This window comes from Arachis hypogaea, chromosome 16 (genome assembly GCF_003086295.3).
Source record: "Arachis hypogaea cultivar Tifrunner chromosome 16, arahy.Tifrunner.gnm2.J5K5, whole genome shotgun sequence".
NCBI lineage: Eukaryota > Viridiplantae > Streptophyta > Magnoliopsida > Fabales > Fabaceae > Arachis > Arachis hypogaea.
The window spans coordinates 36,315,251-36,335,163 of NC_092051.1; the positions used below are offsets into that span (position 1 = coordinate 36,315,251).

Sequence of the window (19,913 nt, forward strand, 5' to 3'; positions counted from 1 at the left end):
TTGAATGATGTATATTTTAAGTTGATATATGCTTACAAATTTTCTGCAATAATAGTTGTTATGTTAATGTTCAAATTTGTAGGAACTTCATGAATGGGGATCAATGTACGAAGAAAAATTTGGGTATGCTTTTGTGACATGTGCAGCTGGTAGGACCTACATATACTTGCTGAATTAAAGGTTAAAAATAAATATCTAGCATAAAAAGTGCATCGTAGAAAAATAGTATGCTTTACGAAAAAGACCATGAACTATACATTTTATTATGATGTAGGCGTGCTTTAGAAACACGCATGTTATTGAGTTGGATATTACTTCAAAAGAGGAAATGAAGTATATAGAACTTTCTATTATAGAGCTTCTTTCTAAGAAATCTGTCCAAACTACTAACAAAGGAGATAGTAGTTGTTAATTTTTTTTTGTTTAGTTTTAAAGTTCCTTACCATTTCAAAGCATACGTTTTTTTCTAAATTATTAGCTAATGACCTGGGAGTTATCATTTTCTTTTGACTAGACTTAGATTGTTGTATGCATGTTGATATTTTCAGTGTCAGCTGAATATTCAAGCGAAATAATTAATGACACACTAGATGGGGCAGACACTGATTCAGAAGATGATTTAAATGCTATCTCCTCCGGTGAAATTGACATAGGCATGTTGAGCTCAATAAGGTTCCGGAAGAAGACAATAAAACTTTATACATCCAACAAAGAGAAGATGACGTACATGCTGCAAAAAGGAGCTTCAATCTGAACAAAAAGCCATGGTTTGGAGATGACTTATCAGATCCGTTATCACGTGAAAGCTGTAGATTTGTGACAGAGTATTTCTGGCCAAGTCAATATGATGTTGAAGAGAAATTTTGACTCATTACTTGTTTGTCTACTTCAAGAATTCTGATCTTTATGCTCTATTGAACTTTGTTTTAACTTTATAAAATCAGACGTTGACTTGATTTTTTCTTTAACATTTATGCTTGAATGCAAACTTAAAATGCACTGATAGTACACAAGGAAACCTAATTCATAAAATTTTTGCACATTATTAAGCAATATATGTTTTTTTAAATCATGAATTATTTTTTACATAATACAAATAAAAAAATGTATGTAATGCATAACATATTTTTGAAAAAAAAATTTAGAATTTAAGTAGATTTTACATATCAATGTTTAAACATAAAAATTTGGGATAAAAATATATTGCGGCGGTTGAGAGAAAACCGTTGCTAACAGAGTATCTGGTATTGACCATTGCAACAACCGTTGTGAAATTGACATGTTGCAGCGGTTAAAGCAAAACTGCTGCAAAATAAGGAGCTTTTAGAAGCCCTTACCTGATCTATCGCACCAACCGCTGCCAGATTCCATTTAGCCGTAGTTTTTGTAAACCGCCGCTATCTACCACTTTTCTTGTAGTGAATTACTATGGTTTTTCTTTTGGTAAAAACTTACATGCAGTTGTCTTTATGTGAAGTTGATAGCTGAAAATCATTAGATGATTTGATAGATTTGACTAAATTATCATCTAATGATTATCAATTATCAATTTCATATGAAAACAACTGTATATAAATTTCGATTTTTTTTTTTGGGTCAATGATATTTTCTTTTTATCCAATCATTTAGGGTTTTTTTATCTGGGTTTTACTACATTGGGAGCCCAAAATTCAGGCCCAATGTTGGACACAACGGGAGAAAAGGTTGTGCTAAATTCAGGACCAAAAAAGAGAAAAGAAAGTGGTACTAAATTCAGTCGTTCTCCCGCAAAGAAACGAAGCAAGCGAGAAGACTGGAAAAACAATTCCCGCCAAAAACTGTGGAAGAAACCACCGCATCGGAAAGAAGATGCACATAATAGGGGAAGAATCGCAGCCGCAGCAGAGGTGTGGATATGGAAACTCCTCCACCGATCCATTTGGTTTACTTTATATACTCGATGTTTATTTCCCTCAGCAACTGTTCACTGTCCAAGATTCGTGGCTCAACCTCACTTCTGCTCTTCTCTCCTTCTTCTCTTCTTCCTCCGGCCAAAGCCTGGCTTCTCAGGTACTCTGCGTTGTTTACTCTTCCCCATGCAATTCGCCACAGTTAGGTACATTTCTCTTCTCTTCATTGCATTCGCTAATTAACAATTAGTGTTTTAAGTTTTAGTTAATGAATTTCTCAAGAACTAAAGCATCTGAAAAAGCATTTGTAGCAACGACATTAAAATCGATATTTGTATTGGATTCACGCAGTAATTTGTTAACAAACTCGGAGACAATTTACATGAATGTATTAATTTTGGAGAATTTGTTAGTAAGAATCAAATATAAACATGTATAAGTGCTATTGATCTAGGTACATTGATATTGAATATTTGAATGTTCGATTGTGGTGTGGCCGTTTAATTCTTGCAGCATGATTTCAGGTGAAAAATGATTATGGAAACTTTGTCCTGTCAGTAGACTTTCAGCAACTCAAACAAATATGCCATGTTGAGGAATTTTATGCAATGTTGAGGGAGAAACCTAAAATTGCTATCTTATGCATGAGTGCCGCACTTCACAAGGTATACTTGAAGTTTCGTTTCTGATCACAAACTTGAGCAACACAAGCTCTTTATCTCATGATTATTTTACTTAAAATTGGTAACAGGTTTTGCTTTCCAACTTGGAGAATGACAAGCCGGAGCTTGATGCAAAAGTAGATATCCGTCTTCATAACTGCCCTGAAACTATGATTGCTCTAAAGAACTTAAAAGCAGCTTTCATTGGTATATCATAAATTCGTTGTATTTATTTTTATGCTTAACTATGAAATTTGAAGTTTTTTCACCGTATTGAAGACTAAAATGCATTTTAATATCCTTTTTGGTGATTTGATAGACAAGCTTGTCTCAGTTCGTGGTACTGCTGTGAAAGTCAGCACTGTCAGGCCTCTTGTAGTAGAGCTGACTTTCAAATGTAGTAAATGTAAACAAAGTATTACGCGTATATTTCCAGACGGCAAATTTTCACCTCCATCAACTTGTAATTTGCATGGTTGCAAGAGCAAAATCTTTATTCCATTGCGATCTACTGCTCAAACTATTGATTTTCAAAAAATAAGGTGAGGGTTGCGGGGACTTATCATCTTTAATCTCTTCTTCATGTGCCACTTTTTCCTGTCCTCCCCCATTCATGCATGAAAGCATATGTTAAACCGATAGTTGATCATTTGATGTTTGTGCTGAACCAGAGTTCAAGAGATATTAAAACCTGAAGATCATGAAGAAGGGCGAGTGCCTCGAACAGTGGAATGTGAGCTTACTCAAGATCTTGTAGATGCATGCATACCTGGTGATGTGGTGACTGTTACCGGAATTATAAGAGGAATTAACACTTATATGGATATTGGAGGAGGTATGGTAGACACTGCATGTTGTGTTATCTACCATATATGGTGTCCTAGATTAATGCTTATGTGGATGCTGATGTGGAGCATGTCTAAGTTTCTGCACATTGTGCACAGATAACCATTAAATTTAAATATCTCAATTACTTTACGTAAGATTCAAATTTATTGTCTTGAGTTGTTTCTCATGTCTGATTCAGCTTGTTGGTATTTATTCAGGGAAGTCAAAGAACAGAAGCCAGGGGTTTTACTACTTATATCTGGAAGCTGTATCTGTAAAAAATTCGAAGTCACAGTCCACTCCTGGAGATTCGCAAGAAGCTAATCCCAAAGCTAGACCATCTGAGCTGTTGGATCTGTTTTCATTTTCTTCAAGGGATTTAGAATTTGTAGTGAAGTTTGTGGAGGAACATGGTTCAGATTTGTTTCGTCAAATCCTTCAATCTATATGCCCATCCATCTATGGCCATGAGCTTGTTAAAGGTAAATATGTATCACTTGAAGCATGCCTCTAACTTGTTTGCATTCAGTTGCTTGTTGATTTGCTGGGAGGATGAGTCTTGGTACATTGTTTATTACAATGTTGCTTCCTTATGACTTGTTGCTGGTAGCCATGGGTTCTTCTCATGGAAATCTTCCCCGAGAGTCCAGACTGTACAAGTGCCCAAGTCTTATGCATTAGGATATCCTTTTTGTGACATGTTTGGTGACAGGTTTTCATGTGCTTTCTATAAGTTTTACTTTTTTAGCATAGCCTTGTTCATATTTCCTAGAAAAAAGGTTGTAATTTCACTAGCCTGACATGTTTTTGCTCATGTTTAACTTATGAATCTCTTCGCTGAAATGTGAATTGTAAGTAACGGTCTTGGAAGTAGAAAATGCAACTCGTACTATTACAGTATTACGGTACTCCAAATGTGTTATCTCTTGGTCATATGTTTGAAAACTAGCTTGCAATCAATAAAACAATTCTATTTTGCTATCATTTCAACAGCCGGGATAACTCTTGCATTATTTGGTGGTGTGCGAAAGCATTCTATGGATCCAAATAAGGTTCCTGTGAGGGGAGACATTCATGTTATAATTGTTGGTAAGCTTTTTAATATTGTTTTCTTCAGTTAGAAGTTAGAATAATGGAGAGTGATGAAAAAGTTGGGATGATATGACCAACTTGTTATATTCCAACTTCAATTTTTAGGTGATCCTGGTCTTGGTAAAAGCCAATTGCTACAAGCAGCAGCAGCAGTTTCTCCACGTGGCATTTATGTATGTGGGAATGCCACAACCAAAGCCGGCCTCACGGTAGCTGTAGTGAAGGATAATATGACAAGTGACTATGCATTTGAGGCTGGTAAATGTCTTTACTCCCCCCCCCCCCCCCACACTCTCTCTCTCTCTTCCCTCCCCCTTCTCTTATCTTCTTTCTTCTCTCTTTTCATTTTTATGGATTTTCTTGATGAAACTGTGATCTTATGGGCTCCATGTGTCTGCTGATTCTGGCATTTTGTGGTTAGTGGTAGTTGTTACTGGTTGATAAGGAATATGTGGCAATTTTAGTTTAAATTGTGCTTTTACAAGTTGCCATTCATCATTTGATTCCTTATATTGTTTTTCTCGTTTTGAAATATTTGCTACTAAATGATAAATGAGGAATTTAAATTGTAATAGATAAGGATCGCATATTATCAAGTCATTGGTTTGACCAAGGAGTATGGGTTGCTCCTTTGATGGTAGGAAATCATATGTTGTTTTCCTGTAGAATATGAATCACTTCACATTAAGTGAAAAGGAGGTTTATTTCTCTTATGCTCCCTGGATGTTCTAACTAATCATGCTATGCTCTTTTGCAATAAATAGTTCTTGTGTGAATGATTGTTGGAATTCCTGATAGGTGCCATGGTTCTGGCTGATAGTGGATTGTGCTGTATTGATGAGTTTGATAAAATGTCATCAGAACATCAGGTCTGTCCTCTGGTGATCAATTTCTTGTTATTTGAATCTAAATTTTGATCTGAAGCTTTATTGTGAATTTGTTTTACTACAGGCTTTACTAGAGGCAATGGAGCAACAATGTGTTTCCATTGCAAAGGCTGGTCTAGTAGCAAGTTTATCATCCCGAACTTCTGTCCTGGCAGCTGCAAACCCCGTTGGTGGTCATTATAAGTAACATTATACTAGTTTTCATCTTATTCTCACAATTTTCCATTCGCAAGATTCTTTCTTTTTATATTCTGCATATATTATCGTGAAAAGAATAATATATGAACATTAAACAGCAATAGAATTTGGCAATATCTCTTATATTTCCATTTTATTTTATTATATTAATAAGGTAAAATTTTTTGAGTTTCTCAATTGATATATTTAAATTTGAATATTGTCTGTACTGCTATCGAATAATGCCACCCCTGCTACCAAGCCAAATGTTCCTTTTAATAAATTCTGCAAATTATATGTATTAAGGTAACTATATAATGAAACCAAAAACACAATTGCAGCCGGGCGAAAACTGTTAATGAAAATTTGAAAATGAGTGCTGCTCTTCTGTCACGTTTTGATTTGATTTTCATACTGTTAGACAAACCTGATGAGCTTCTAGACAAGCGACTCTCCGAGCACATTATGTCCGTAAGTTATACTGTCTTCTCATTCGTTGACTGTGCTTGCTAGTACAATAAAGTATATGTTGTCAATAACTCTTTCACGGTTGATGGGAATGACATCTTTTTCTTATCTTGATTAAAGTAGCAACTGTTATACCGATAATAAATCAATATTACCAATTTTTTAAGAACTGTGAAAATTTTTAGTTTCTAGGCAAGTATGTCTATAAATTTTAGTTTCATCCATGGACTAGCAGAGAAATGCAGGATATTCATAACAAGTAAAGAGCTTCATGATTTGCCTCTTGGCTGTACATGTAGTCAGCCAGTCCTCACAGAGGTTTTTCTTCACATTAGATTTCGGTCTTGTCATAGGACAATATATCATCCCATAGTATTGGTTTCCTTCTAATGTTATTGGTTCATAATTTTTGTTTACTACTTATATGGTTCTGTTGGCACTGAAGATTGTTGGCCCAAATTTATCTTGCAGCTACATGCTGGGACTGGACAACGTTCACTGGCATTGAAAAAGCGACGTGGAGGTTCTCTCTCCACTCCCTCTTGCCTGATTGTTTAGATTGGTAGAGCTCACTTCATCTTGGTTAATTTTGATTAGCTGATGTAGAATATTAATCTGAACCAGATCCGCTCCCTGAGTCCAGAACTGTTGTATCGCAGAATGGTGAAAGTGGTGTAAATTTGGGTGTTAGATCTGGTTCTTTGGTTTCAAGGCTGAGACTTGACCCACAAAGAGACAGAGATTTTGTTCCATTACCCAGTCAACTTCTTCGTAAATACATTGCCTATGCAAGGAGTTTTGTATTTCCTAGGTGATTTGATGTCATATCTACCTATTGATTCTAGTCTACTATTTCCTTGTACAGATTTGGAGATCTTATTGTCTACTTCTCTTCTCTTTTTCATTTCTCATAACCAGGATGTCCAAGCCAGCAGCAGATATCTTGCAAAAGTTTTACCTTAAACTTAGAGATCATAATACTTCGGCTGATGGCACTCCTATAACAGCAAGGCAACTGGAAAGTCTGGTAAGGTTGGCTGAAGCTCGAGCTCGGGTGGAATTGAGGGAAGAAATAACAGCCCAAGATGCACTGGTTAGTCTTGCATGTTACTATGACCTCGATAATGTAACCAGTTCTGTGTCAGGCCCTCGAGTTTAGTTTGAGTAAATTGCCAGCTTCAGTGCTAGTCTTTTAGCACATCTTCTGAGAGTTTTCCCATCAAAACTTAGAAGCAGTAATAATTAAAGCTATTTTAAACATAGCAGACCAGGAGCTCAGTTGCAAGAAACTAAAGGATAGCTGGCAAATTATATTTTTCTGCCTCAACTTTTAAGGTCATCCAATAATATAATTTCCTATAGTGAGCAAGTGAGTGCAAGGACAACTGAATGTTTCCACTTTCCTATCCATGTTGAAGTTAAGACCGTTATTACGTTGAATAACTTAAACCATTCTTGAAATTACATTACCTTGAAATTTTTCTTGTAATGACATTGGCTATGCAGGATGTTGTGGAAATTATGAAGGAATCTCTGTATGATAAATATGTTGATGAGCATGGTATTGTTGATTTCGGTCGAAGTGGGGGAATGAGTCAACAAAAGGAGGCAAAACGCTTTCTAAATGCTCTCAATAAGCAATCTGAACTAGAACAAAAAGATTGTTTTTCAATATCAGTACGTGCACTGTTGTACTCTTTCTTCTGCATTTGCTGTGGGTGGTTTCAGTCATTGCTAAAAGCCATACGCTTTACTTGTTTCAGGAAATATATAACCTTGCAGATAGGATTTCCTTGAAAGTTCCAGATATTGACACTTTCATTGATAATTTAAACAGTGTTGGTTATCTTCTCAAAAAAGGACCAAAAACATACCAGGTACGGTGGTACTTCACTACTTCTATTGTCTAACTGTATTAACCTTTTATATGTTTATGTTACAAACTTAATATACTAGTGTGACTTGCACCTGAAATCTTTGCCAAAATACTTTCGTGTAAAATTTTGAATGTCGTTATGGGAATTGAGAGGATCCTTTTGACATTTTGCAGGTGCTATCCTCTTCGTATAGTCGAAGCCAATCATTTAGGACTAGAGGCTAACCCGAATTTGAGCAGTAATTTTTGTGTTATGCTGAATTTTGGGCTGTGTGCTGCATTATCACAGTATGGCATGCCATGCATGAGAACAGGATAGATAATTTTTGTATGCAAAGCATGTATTTACAGCCTAAACTCTAGCAGTCTAGCCCAACAAATGGAGGGAAAAAGAAAGGAAAAGAAGAGGGAAAAAGAGAAAGGGGGGAGGGAGCGTACTGCTGACCTCAAATTTAACCCCCTGTAGTAAAAGAAAAATGAGCAGATCCATCCATGTTAAATATGAACATGGCTTTTGTCATATTTAAATCTTAACAATTAAGGTAGTTTAAAAAAGGGTGACAAGGTAAAAAGTATCTCTAAGAGCACGATAATTTTATGCATATTAGATGTGCTATATTTATAGATTAAAAATCAAAAGCTAATATAAAAAAAAGAGTATTGATAAATTCTAATAAATATAAAATATCTAATAAATAAATAAATATCTTTTAACATATAATATTTTAAATGTCAATATAATTTTTTATTTTTAAATAAATATAAAACATATTAATACAAAAATATAAATATTTTTTATTTATTAAGTTAATTACTATGTAATAAAATTTTATAATATTAAAATAATATTTTAAACTCCAATATAAAAGTATAAAATAATTAAATTTTATTTTATATTTGATAAATAATTAGATTATTATCTTCAAAACTTATTAACTAAATATTTTTGTTAAAATTATTATATAATATAAAATTTTTTCAAAATAATTGTGAAATTTAATTTTTCGACTTTATTTAATATGTACAAGTAGGTTTCACATAGTAAGTTCATTTTTATAAATTTGTCATATTTGTTAACTTTTTTCATATATTAATTACCGTAAAAAAAAAAATAACTTTTATGCATGAATAATGCTATATTGTGCGGCTAATACAACTATAGAAATTGATATTTGTATTGGAAAAGGTTTCGGATCCAACATTGTTTCGGTCAATAAATTAATTAACAATAATTAAACACTAAAAAATATTTAAAATTAAAAATAATAAAAATATCCAAAATTCAAGTAAAAATTTGAAAATAAAATAAAATAAAATCAATTTAAGGTATAGAATTTAAAATTTAAAATTTAGAATAAAAAATTTAGGGGTAGAATTTTGAATTTAGAGTTCGAATTTAGAATTCAAAATTTAAAATTATAACTTAGGATTGCCGAATCAATGGATGGTTGGTGTGGACACCCAATACTAGCTAGTGATTGGTTGAAATTGTAGTGTTGAAAGAAAGAAAAAGAAATGCAAAAAGATAAACAGGTAATTTTAAAAAAATTGTGAATATTTAAAATTTTACAAATATTTTGATAAAAAGTTAGATTATATAATAATATTTTTAACAAAAATAGTTAGTTAATAAGTTTTAAATATAATAATTTAATTATTTATTGAGTAATATAAAATAAAATTTATTTTATATTTTTATGTTGCAGTTTAAAATATTATTTTAATATAATTTTTTAATATTATAAAAATTTTATTGCATAATAATTAATTTTAATGAATAAAAAATATTCATATATTTTTATATTGATGTATTTTATATTTATTTAAAAATAAAAAATTATGTTATCATTTAAAGTATTGTATATTAAAAGATATTTATTTATATATATTAGAATATTTTATATTTATTAAGATCCATTAATATTTTTTTTTATGTTAGTCTTTAATTTTTATTTAATAAAATTTAATAATTTATATAAATATAACAAATCTAATATGTACAAAATTATTGTGCTCGTTTTAGACCTACAATAATAAACATCTAAATATGACCTTTAATTTTCAGGATGCAGCAAATGACCAAAGATTCCGATTTACACGGTTGAAGTAAATATATATTAACTTGTAAAAGCATGACGGTGGAACGATAATAACTAATAACGCAAGGAACATACATCATGGAATAAATTCTGTTTGGATTATAGTTATCAGAATTAAACTGGTAATTAATTCGATTGTATGATCAATCGATGAGTTGTTTATTCACTCGATTGGTCCAATCATAATTAAATAAAATATAAAATTATAAAAAAATTAAAATTAAAAGTTAAAATTTAAAATACATGTTTACAAATATATTAATAACAATTAAGTATTAATTCTTAGATATAATTTATGATGTAAAAAAATAATAAATTAGTTAGTAATATAAAATATTTTTTAATTTAAGTGAACAAGAAAGAGAAAAAAATATAATACAGTCAATATATTAAATTTGATATCTATGTGAATACATGTTTAAAAAGATAAAAATAAAAATAAAATTCGTTCAAAATTACTATATAATTATCTTTTGTCACATTTAGTATTAAGAAACATGTTGGCATAGTAGCAAGGAAAGGGGCATTATATGCATGATCTAAAATTATTTACTCGCTTTAGAGAAAAAGTGAATTAATCTACAATTTGTTGTGATAAGCACAAATGATGTGGATGTCCATTTATTATATGGACGACTGATTTTTGGAAAAGGATCTTCTCCAGTTTTTTTAACAATTGATAGAATACAGTGTGATCTTTCACCTTTGATTTTATGAGTGGGACCAGAAATAAATAAGAGAGAAAATAATGAATGGTTAGATTGAACACCGGATACCATCCAGTTTTTTTCTCACTGGAGAGGATCCACTCCCCTGATTTTTCCTATGAAAATATGAAGCTTCCAAGCCAAACTGAAATTAAATGAAGCTTGAAATAGTCAATACTTTACCTCTATAAATAGTGAGGTCTCAGAGAATTGATGTACAACAATAACATATTCTCTCTTTTGTACACATCAATAACATCAATAACAATTCTCACTCTCTAATTATATTTATTTTATTTGTTACATCTTCATTATTTATTTATTTAGTTATTTCACAACACGTTATCAGCACGAGACTCTGATCAAATTTTTAGGAAGACTCAAGTAACAAATTTTCATTATGTCGAAGTTCTCTCATCTTGAATTCAATACTCTTGATATATCTAGAAACAATTATTTATCATGGATATAAGATGCTGAAATCCATCTTGATTCAATGGATCTTGGAGATACCATTAAGGCTGAAAATAATATATCCCAGAAGGATAAAGCCAAAGCCATGATTTTTCTTCGTCGTCATCTTGACGTATGATTGAAAAACGAAGATCTCACATTAAAAGATCCTGCAGATCTGTGGAAAGACCTTGAAAAAAGGTACAATTATCAAAAGACGGTGATACTTTCTCAAGCTCGATATGTTAGAGAAAAACTTTCTCAACCTTCCATGTCTCGAATGTGCAGCAGCAGTATCGAGAAAAAGGATTTAAAAAAAATATTCTGAGTTAATTTCTTGCATTCTTGTTGCTGAACGCAACAATGAATTACTTCTAAGGAATCATGAAGCGCGCCCAGCTGGCGGCGCCCCATTTCCTGAAATAAATGCGGCAAATCATTACCCCAAAAGAGGTAAATGGTAAGATTTAGGTAATAAGAAAAATTATGGAAGGAAGAAGAATTATGTTCACAAGAAAGGATCTCACTAGAAGTGGGATAAAAAGAGAAACAATGGGCAAAGTAAATCAATTGAAGATAAATGCTTTCGTTGTGGTGGAAAGGGCCATTGGACACGTACCTGTCGTACCCCAAGGCACCTAGTTGATCTTTATCAAGCATCCTTGAAAAAGGATGACAAAGGAAAGGAAACAAATTTTGTTTCAAATAATGCTGAAAATTCCACCACTCATTATGATGCATTTGATTTCTTTGAGGATCCTAAAGGAAATATTGGTCATTTGATCAATGATGGAATATTTTAATATGTGAGATTGTTAAGTATCCATGTAAATAAATAATGTAAAGAACTTATTGTTAAGTTTTATTTTCTATATATTTAAGTTTCAAATATGATGTATATAAATAATGAAATATTAATGTTTATGAATTTTGAAATCATTAAATGTGTCAAGTTTTAAAATAAAATTTTAGTATATGACATTATGTGCAGTGTTTCTTAGAAAAATAATTCCAATCAAGAATTCAATTTGACTGTGAATGTATTACTACTCATTTTATTATTATTTATCTTTGAATAAAATGACAAAGATATATAATGAAAATGTATGTATTGCGGATAGTGCAAGTTCGCACACCATTCTCAAAAGTGATATATATTTTACCCATCCTGTGCCAAAAGAAGAATATGTTAATACTATTATTGGCTCAGTCAATGTGATAGAAGGCTTCGGAAGAGCTATAATTTTGTTTCCAGGAGGAACAAAATTCATAATAAATAATGCACTATTATCTACCAAGTCTCTGAGGAACTTGTTGAGTTTCCACTACAAGAAAATAAGCTTTCTGCCACGCTTTAAAAGCGTACCGAAAAGTGCAAAAAAGCGTACCGATAGCTTTTCGCCACGCTTTTTGAGCTATCGGCACGCTTTTGAAAGGGTCACATCTTCCAGCGTGCCGGTTGCTCTATCGCCACGCTTTTGTGGATCTATCGACATGCTTTTTTTGTTGGCACGCTTTCATCTCTTGCCACGCTTAAAAAGCGTACCGAAAAGTGTACATATCGCCACGCTTTTAAAACGTCCCAGAATGTTAGGTTTGGGTACTCTTTAAAAACGTGCCAATAGGAGAAGATATGGCTACACTTTTTAAAGCGTGGCAATAGCCAGTGATACAGCCACGCTTTAAAAACGTGGCAATAGCCTTATAAAATTTAAAAAAAAAATTATTTTTCTTATTTTTACCTTCATCATTGCAAAATATAAATTTTCAATCCTTTTTTATTACCAAACCTATAAATATAGTATGCAATTTTTAGTACAAGATAAATCAAACAATAATTAGTGACATAATTTTTGCAATAATTATTTTATACATTAAAAAACTAATACTCAAATACAAAATAAATCTCAAGTTCAAATTCCAAAACTAAAAACTGAAAAAAAAAATAACTTAAATTCTATTTCCTTTACTGTTCCTCCTTCCTCTAGCCCTCTTAAACCTCCTTCCCTTAGATCATACAAGAGACCCTCTGGCAAGGAGATCCTTCTGTCAGGACCTGTCACCAAATGGAAGCAATGATCAGAAACTAGTTTCCTACCTTGAATTGTACAACTAGAGTATATGAAAAAAACTTTGTTAGTTCATTACAAGAACTTAATTAGGACTAATTAGGAGATTATAGGCTATAGCAATAAGTTACCCTCCTCTTCCTGCTAAGTCAAACTTTGTTAGCTACTTTGGTTCTCTCAGTTTATTTACAAGCAACAATAAGTTACTTTGCCTTCTGTTGGCTTTCCCATGCAATGATTTTGGCTTCCTCTTTCTGAATCCTGCAATGAAATAGAAGTTTATTGGAAAACACACAATCAGAACAACTAAATTATATGTCTCTAGTTCATTGAATGATATGAACATAACAATGATGACATACTTGGTTATGTCCATGGTGGACTTTGCAATATCTGAACATGAAGTTTGGATTTCACTATTACTTTCTTGAAAGGAGGTGAGCTTTGTTGCATGACCTTTAGGCCACCTAATAACAGTGGCCTCACTATCAACCTCAACATCTCTAGTCTCTAATTTGCTATTTTTCTATTTTCTAATAAAATGCAGATGCTTTAGCACATTAGTTAAAACAGCAGAAAACAGCAGAAATCATCCAATAAAAAGCAAGAGCTAACCACTAATCAATTCAATAAAACAGCAGAAAATATTCAATAATCATCTAATTTTCTTATTTTACCTATTGTGACTTGTTAGAAAGATTGAATCAGCCCCATATGCTCAATAAGATCATCAACCAGCTCAAGGTTTTCAAAACTGAAATAAGGAGGATCTACCACTACTATTTTTCAGCAAATAAAATTTCAGCAATCAATTTAACTCTCACCAAGTAAGGAGGATCTACCACTACTATTTTGAAGGAATGCTTCAACTCCAGTGGCAACTCCTCAGGGTGATTGTGGTCATAAAATGTGTAATCACATCCGTACTACTCAAAACGTTTGTCATACTCAAAAAGTTGTGCAGGAACATTAGGATCCATGTTCTGAAGATTCAAGAAAGGAAAATTTTTTAAATATCTGACAAAGCAAAAACAAGAACTCAGAAATGACATCAAACAAATTAAAAAAACTCAACAAACCAATGATAATATATAGCTTTCAATGCAAGAATACTGTAGGAACCAGGGTTTAATAATGCCTTCTAATAATTAGTTAAGCTTAAGCTTAAACACTTTTGCTTTATACCATGCTCAAAACATTACCAGGTCCTGGTTGGTGTGAGTTGAAACACTACAAATTTTACTATCTCTTTGTTGTATAGATCAATGTCTTGTCCTAATCATAATTTGAGGATAATTCTTTAAAAAACAAATGTCCCACATAGAAAACAAACAAAGAAACCATGTATGACTCTGTACAAAACTGTCTACAAGATCAAATAATGACTTGAATGCCAAAATTTTATTACACTTACAGTAGCAAGACTATAGTTATCTCGAAGATGTTCACTGGATGCCAACATTAATGCTGTTGTCCTGCATTACCAAATCAGAACCAAAATTCAGAATAAGAAATCGGTTCAGAAACAACATTCAAAACAAGCAAAACCCAAAACAAAAAATTAGAACCGGTAACAAATAATCATAACAAAGAAATCAGAATAAAAAAATAATAACAACCAAGAACAAATAATTAGATCCAAAAAAATTAGAACAAATAATTAAAAGTAAAAAAAAAGGTAGAAGTTCAACAACTAACTGCAAATAAGAAAAATAGATGCAGAGTTTCAGAGAGCTGGGTGAAGGATGTAGAGGAATACGACTGTTTATTGCATTATACCGCGGAGGACGATAGCGGCTGCAAGATCCATGGAGGACGACGGGCGACGGGTGAGTTCCGAGGAGGACAACGGGCGACGGCTTCGGAGTGCGACTTCGAGTGACGGGCGAGTTCCGCGGAGGACTACGGGCGACGGCCAGTGTGACTGCGAGGGAAGGAATGGGTGAGCCAGGGACTGCAACGGTGGAGGGGATGAGGCGAGCAGGGAGAGGCGAGCAGAATCGCGATAGAGAGAGGCGAGCAGCACGACGACCAGAACCGCGAGAAGGACAACAAGAGGAGTGGCGAGCTGGCTAACACAACGACGAACCAGTGAGATAAATGGCGGCGTGATGGAGGTTAGGGTTTTCTGGGTGCGATGAAGGGTTGGGTTCCAGAAGGCTGGGTTCCAGAAGCTGAAGATGAGGCTGGGTTCCAGTGATGAAGATGACGATGGACGCGAAGGAAGCTGCTGGGTTCCAGAGTGAAGATGAAGTGACGGCGCAATAGGGTTTGAAAGAGAATTTTAAGGTTAAAAAGATTTTAGGGTTTGAAAGGGAATTCTTTAACTCTGTTCTAACTTTTATGAAAACCAAAGAAACCAAGAAATTCAAATGATAACATTTAAAGTTTTAATTCATTCTTTGATATCAAATTTAGTTTAAATATGAATATTGAGTTTACATTAAATATTTTTTATTCTAAATTATAATTTGTTATATTTTTTAAGAATATTAAATAACTAATTATTAATACAATGTACAAACTGTAAAATTAATCAAATTATCTTAAACTAATTTTGTTAAGTATAATTTGGTTACATAAGAATTAGGTGTACTCTAACAGTTATGTGATTTAAAAATAAGCAAATTATAAAAAAATTACACATTTTGTAATGAAAAAAAAAGATACTGAAAAAAGAAGAAAAAAATATTAAATGGTAAAAAAAATAAAATCACAAGTCATCTTAAAATTTAGGATTAAAAATAAGTTAAGTGTGAAATTTTGAAAAGTTATCATTTAGGGTTAAAATTTGAAAACTTAGGAAAAAAAAGTTAAGTGTCAAAAAAAATAAGTGGGAAACTAAATTTTAGAGGAGGGAACTCTATCGGCACGTTTTTTTCCGGTGCCAAAATAAACACACTATAGCCACGCTTATAAAGCGTACCGATTTTTTTCTATGGTCACGCTTTTTAAGTGTGGCAAAAAAACGGGTGGCCAAATTTTTAATCAGTGGCCACCCACTGTAAAAGTGTGCCGATTTTCCTCTATCGCCACGTTTTTCAAGCGTGGCAGTAAAAAAGCGTGGCTAAATTTCAAGTAAGTGGGCACCTTCGTAAAAGCGTGCCGATTTCCCTCTATGGCCACGCTTTTTAAGCGTGGCAAAAAAAAGCGTGGCCAAATCACAAATCAGTGGCCACCCTCGTAAAAGCGTGGCCATAGACCACTTTTCGGCACGCTTTAAAAGCGTGGCAAGAAAAAAGTGTGCCGACAGGTCTTTTTTCTTGTAGTGTTCAAAGATATTCGCCGAAATGGATATCATATTGAGACAATGAATGAGGAAAATCATGAGTACTTATGTATAACAACTCATGATTTAAATAAAAAGGTTATACTAGAAAAGTTACCCCTCACTTTCATCTGGGTTATATTATACCAAGATTAGTGCAATTGAATCACATGCCACTGTAAACCAGAAGTTTACTAGCCCAAATGAATTCATAACTTGGCACGACTGATTGGGTCATCCGGGAACAACCATGATGTGGAGAATTATTGAGAACTCCCATGGACATTTACTAAAAAACCAGAAGATTCTTAAATTTAGTGAACTTTATTGTGCTGCATGTTCTCAAGAGAAGTTAATTTTAAGGCCATCACCAGTAAAGATTGGATTTGAGTCCCCTAAATTCCTAGAAAGGATTCAAGGTGATATATGTGGACTTATTCATCCACCATGTGGATCTTTTAGATATTTTATGGTCCTGATAGACGCATCTTCGAGATGGTCACATGTGTGCTTATTGTCTTCTCGCAACCTGGCGTTTGCGAGATTACTGGCTCAAATTATTCGATTAAAAGCACAATTTTCAGAAAATTCAATCAAAGCAATTCATCTTGATAATGCTGGTGAATTTACTTCCTAAACTTTTGATGCTTATTGTATGGCTAATGGAATAAGTGTTGAACATCCAGTAGCTCATGTTCACACACAAAATGGGTTAGCAGAATTACTTATTAAGCGCCTCCAATTAATTGCTAGACCCTTACTTATGAGAACAAATCTCCCAACCTCGGTTTGGGGGCATGCTATTTTACATAGCGCAACACTTATTCGTTTGAGACCAACGAGTTACCATCAGTTATCTCCTATGCAATTAGCTTTTGGCCAGCATCCAAATGTTTCCCATTTAAGAATATTTGGGTGTGCGATATATGCTCCCATTGCACCACCTTCTCGCACCAAAATGGGACCCCAAAGAAAATTGGGGATATATGTTGGATATAATTCTCCTTCTATAGTGAGGTATCTTGAGATACAAACTGGATATGTATTTAAATTCCGATTTGTGGATTGTCATTTTGATGAATCAAAATTTTCAACATTATTAGGGAGAGAGAATAAGCTTCCTGAAAAGGAACTTAATTGGAATGCATCATCCTTGATGCATTTAGATCCTCGATTAGGGCAATATGAACTAGAAGTTCAAAAGATTATACATTTGCAAAGAATAGCAAATGAATTGCCTGATGTATTTTCCGATACAAAGAGGATAACCAAGTCTTATATACCAGCAGAAAATGCCCCAATTCGAATTGATGTCCCAGTTGGACAAATTGCCACCAAAGCAAATACACGCCAGAAGCGTGGCAGGCCTATCGGTTCTAAAGACAAAAATTCTCAAAAGAGAAAAGAGGTAAATAATATTCCTGTTGAAAAGGACATAGTAAAGACACCTGCAGTTGTCCAAAATTCTGATATGGTTTTAACGCCAGAAGACGTTCAGGTACCTAAAAATTGTGAAAATAACGATATCTCGATAAATTATGTCTTTACAGGAGAGAAATGGGACCGAAATAAGACAATTGTCAATAAAATATTTGCATATAATGTGGCATTGAATATCATGCATGAAAGTAAGGATCTTGAGACAAGATCAGTCGAAAAATGTCGACAAAAGAATGATTGGCCAAAATGGAAAGAAGCCATGAAGGCTGAGTTAGACTCACTTGCAAAACGTGATGTCTTTGGACCTGTAGTCCATACACCAGAAGATGTAAAACCTATTGGATACCGATGGATATTTGTGAGAAAATGAAATGAGAAAAATGAAGTTATACGCTACAAAGCTCGACTTGTAGCACAAGGTTTTTCACAGAGACCCGGTATAGATTATGAAGAAACGTATTCCCTTGTAGTGGATGCGATAACATTGCATTATTTAGTCAGTTTATCTGCATATCATAAAATGCATATGCATTTAATGGATGTGGTAACAACCTATTTATACGGCTCATTAGATCGGGATATCTACATGAAAGTCCCTGAAGGACTAAAGATATCTAAACCATCCAATGAATATTCGCAAGGGTTATACTCAGTCAAATTGCAAAGATCTTTATATGGTCTAAAGCAATCTGAACGAATGTGGTATAATCGTCTTATTGAGTATCTGGCCAAAAATGGATTCAGGAATGATGATATCTGTCTATGTGTTTTCATAAAGAAATCTGCATCTGTATTCATTATAATTGCTGTGTACGTTGATGATTTAAATATCATTGGGACTCCTGAAGAGATTCCAACAATTATAAAAACTCTAAAAGAAGAGTTTGAGATGAAAGATCTTGGAAGGACTAAATTTTGTCTCGGCCTGCAGATCGAGCATATACAAAATGGGATCTTTATTCATCAAACAACATACACAGAGAAGATCTTTAAAAGATTTTATATGGATAAGTCACATCCCTTGAGTACCCCAATGATCGTAAGATATTTGGATGTGGAAAATGATTAATTCCGTCCTAAAGAAGAAAATGAAGATATCCTTGGTCTTGAAGTACCATATCTCAGTGCCATTGGAGCGCTAATGTATCTTGCTAGTAATATAAGACCCCATATATCATTTGCTATGAATTTACTAGCAAGATATAGTTCCTCTCCAATCAGAAGACGTTGGAATGGAATCAAACAAATCTTTTGATATCTTCCTGGAACGGTTGATATGGGATTGTTTTATCCCTATGGATCCAAGTCACAACTAGTTGGCTATGCAGATGCTGGATACTTGTCTGATCCACATAAAGGGAGATCTCAAATAGGACACCTGTTTACATATGGTGGAGCAACTATATCATGGAGGTCCACGAAACAGACGATTGCTGCAACATCCTCTAATCATGCCGAGATACTAGTAATTCATTAAGCAAGTCACGAATGTTTTTGGTTCAGGAGTTTGATCCAATATATTCTGTCATCATGTGAACTTATTGATCATAAGATAGCTCCAACTATCTTGTTTGAAGATAATACAGCATGCATTGCTTAACTTAAAGGCGGATACATCAAAAGTGATAGAACAAAGCATATTTCTCCTAAATTCTTCTTCACTCGTGATCTTCAAAATCAGGGGACAATTGATGTCCAACAGATCCGCTCAAGTGACAATCTGGCAGATTTATTCACAAAGTCACACCTAAAATCCTCCTTTGAAAGATTGGTGCATGAGATTGGGATGCGCCGATTTCGAGATATTAAATGATGTCGACAGAGGGGAAGACTGTACTTTTTTTTCCTTGGTCAAGTTTTTTTCCCATTGGATTTTTCTTGACAAGGTTTTTAATGAGGCAGTCCCCATCACAAAGGATATTGTACTCTTTTTTCTTCACTAAAGTTTTTTTTCCACTGGATTTTTCTTTAGTAAGGTTTTAATGAGTCATATTCCTA

At 33.5% G+C, this 19,913-nt stretch overlaps 1 protein-coding gene and 1 long non-coding RNA gene across 4 annotated transcripts; one reads left to right on the forward strand and one right to left on the reverse strand.

Annotated features, from left to right (window-relative positions):
• Positions 1-1,725: 1,725 nt before the first annotated feature.
• Positions 1,726-8,399, forward strand: LOC112759046 (probable DNA helicase MCM8). Of its 3 annotated transcripts, none has more exons than XM_025807864.3 (17): positions 1,726-2,049; positions 2,414-2,554; positions 2,641-2,758; positions 2,871-3,093; positions 3,223-3,386; positions 3,598-3,861; positions 4,373-4,468; positions 4,577-4,729; positions 5,270-5,340; positions 5,423-5,541; positions 5,877-6,006; positions 6,475-6,526; positions 6,628-6,814; positions 6,922-7,096; positions 7,510-7,680; positions 7,767-7,880; positions 8,054-8,399. In XM_025807864.3, the coding sequence occupies exons 1-17, from the start codon at positions 1,849-1,851 to the stop codon at positions 8,102-8,104; spliced, it is 2,430 nt and encodes an 809-aa protein (XP_025663649.1). In that variant the 5' UTR covers positions 1,726-1,848; the 3' UTR covers positions 8,105-8,399. The 3 variants fall into 3 exon arrangements, with proteins under 3 accessions (XP_025663649.1, XP_072076334.1, XP_025663650.1); XM_025807865.3 differs by having other exon boundaries at positions 1,962-2,095; XM_072220233.1 differs by lacking the exons at positions 7,510-7,680; positions 7,767-7,880; positions 8,054-8,399 and adding an exon at positions 7,270-7,414.
• Positions 8,400-12,947: 4,548 nt separating this feature from the next.
• LOC140179783 (uncharacterized) lies at positions 12,948-13,707 on the reverse strand. Its single transcript, XR_011873608.1, has 2 exons — positions 13,570-13,707; positions 12,948-13,468 (listed from the first exon to the last, which is right to left on the reverse strand). It is a non-coding gene; the product is annotated as an uncharacterized lncRNA (long non-coding RNA).
• Between the last annotated feature and the right edge of the window lie 6,206 nt (positions 13,708-19,913).

Excerpts from the sequence above, each read along its gene's own strand:
- LOC112759046 (XM_025807864.3), top strand. The coding sequence starts at position 1,849 with ATGCACATAATAGGGGAAGAATCGCAGCCGCAGCAGAGGTGTGGATAT. Across the intron at positions 7,681-7,766 it reads AAGATTGTTTTTCAATATCA|GAAATATATAACCTTGCAGA; the intron begins GTACGTGCACTG and ends TACTTGTTTCAG. Across the intron at positions 7,881-8,053 it reads AAGGACCAAAAACATACCAG|GTGCTATCCTCTTCGTATAG; the intron begins GTACGGTGGTAC and ends GACATTTTGCAG.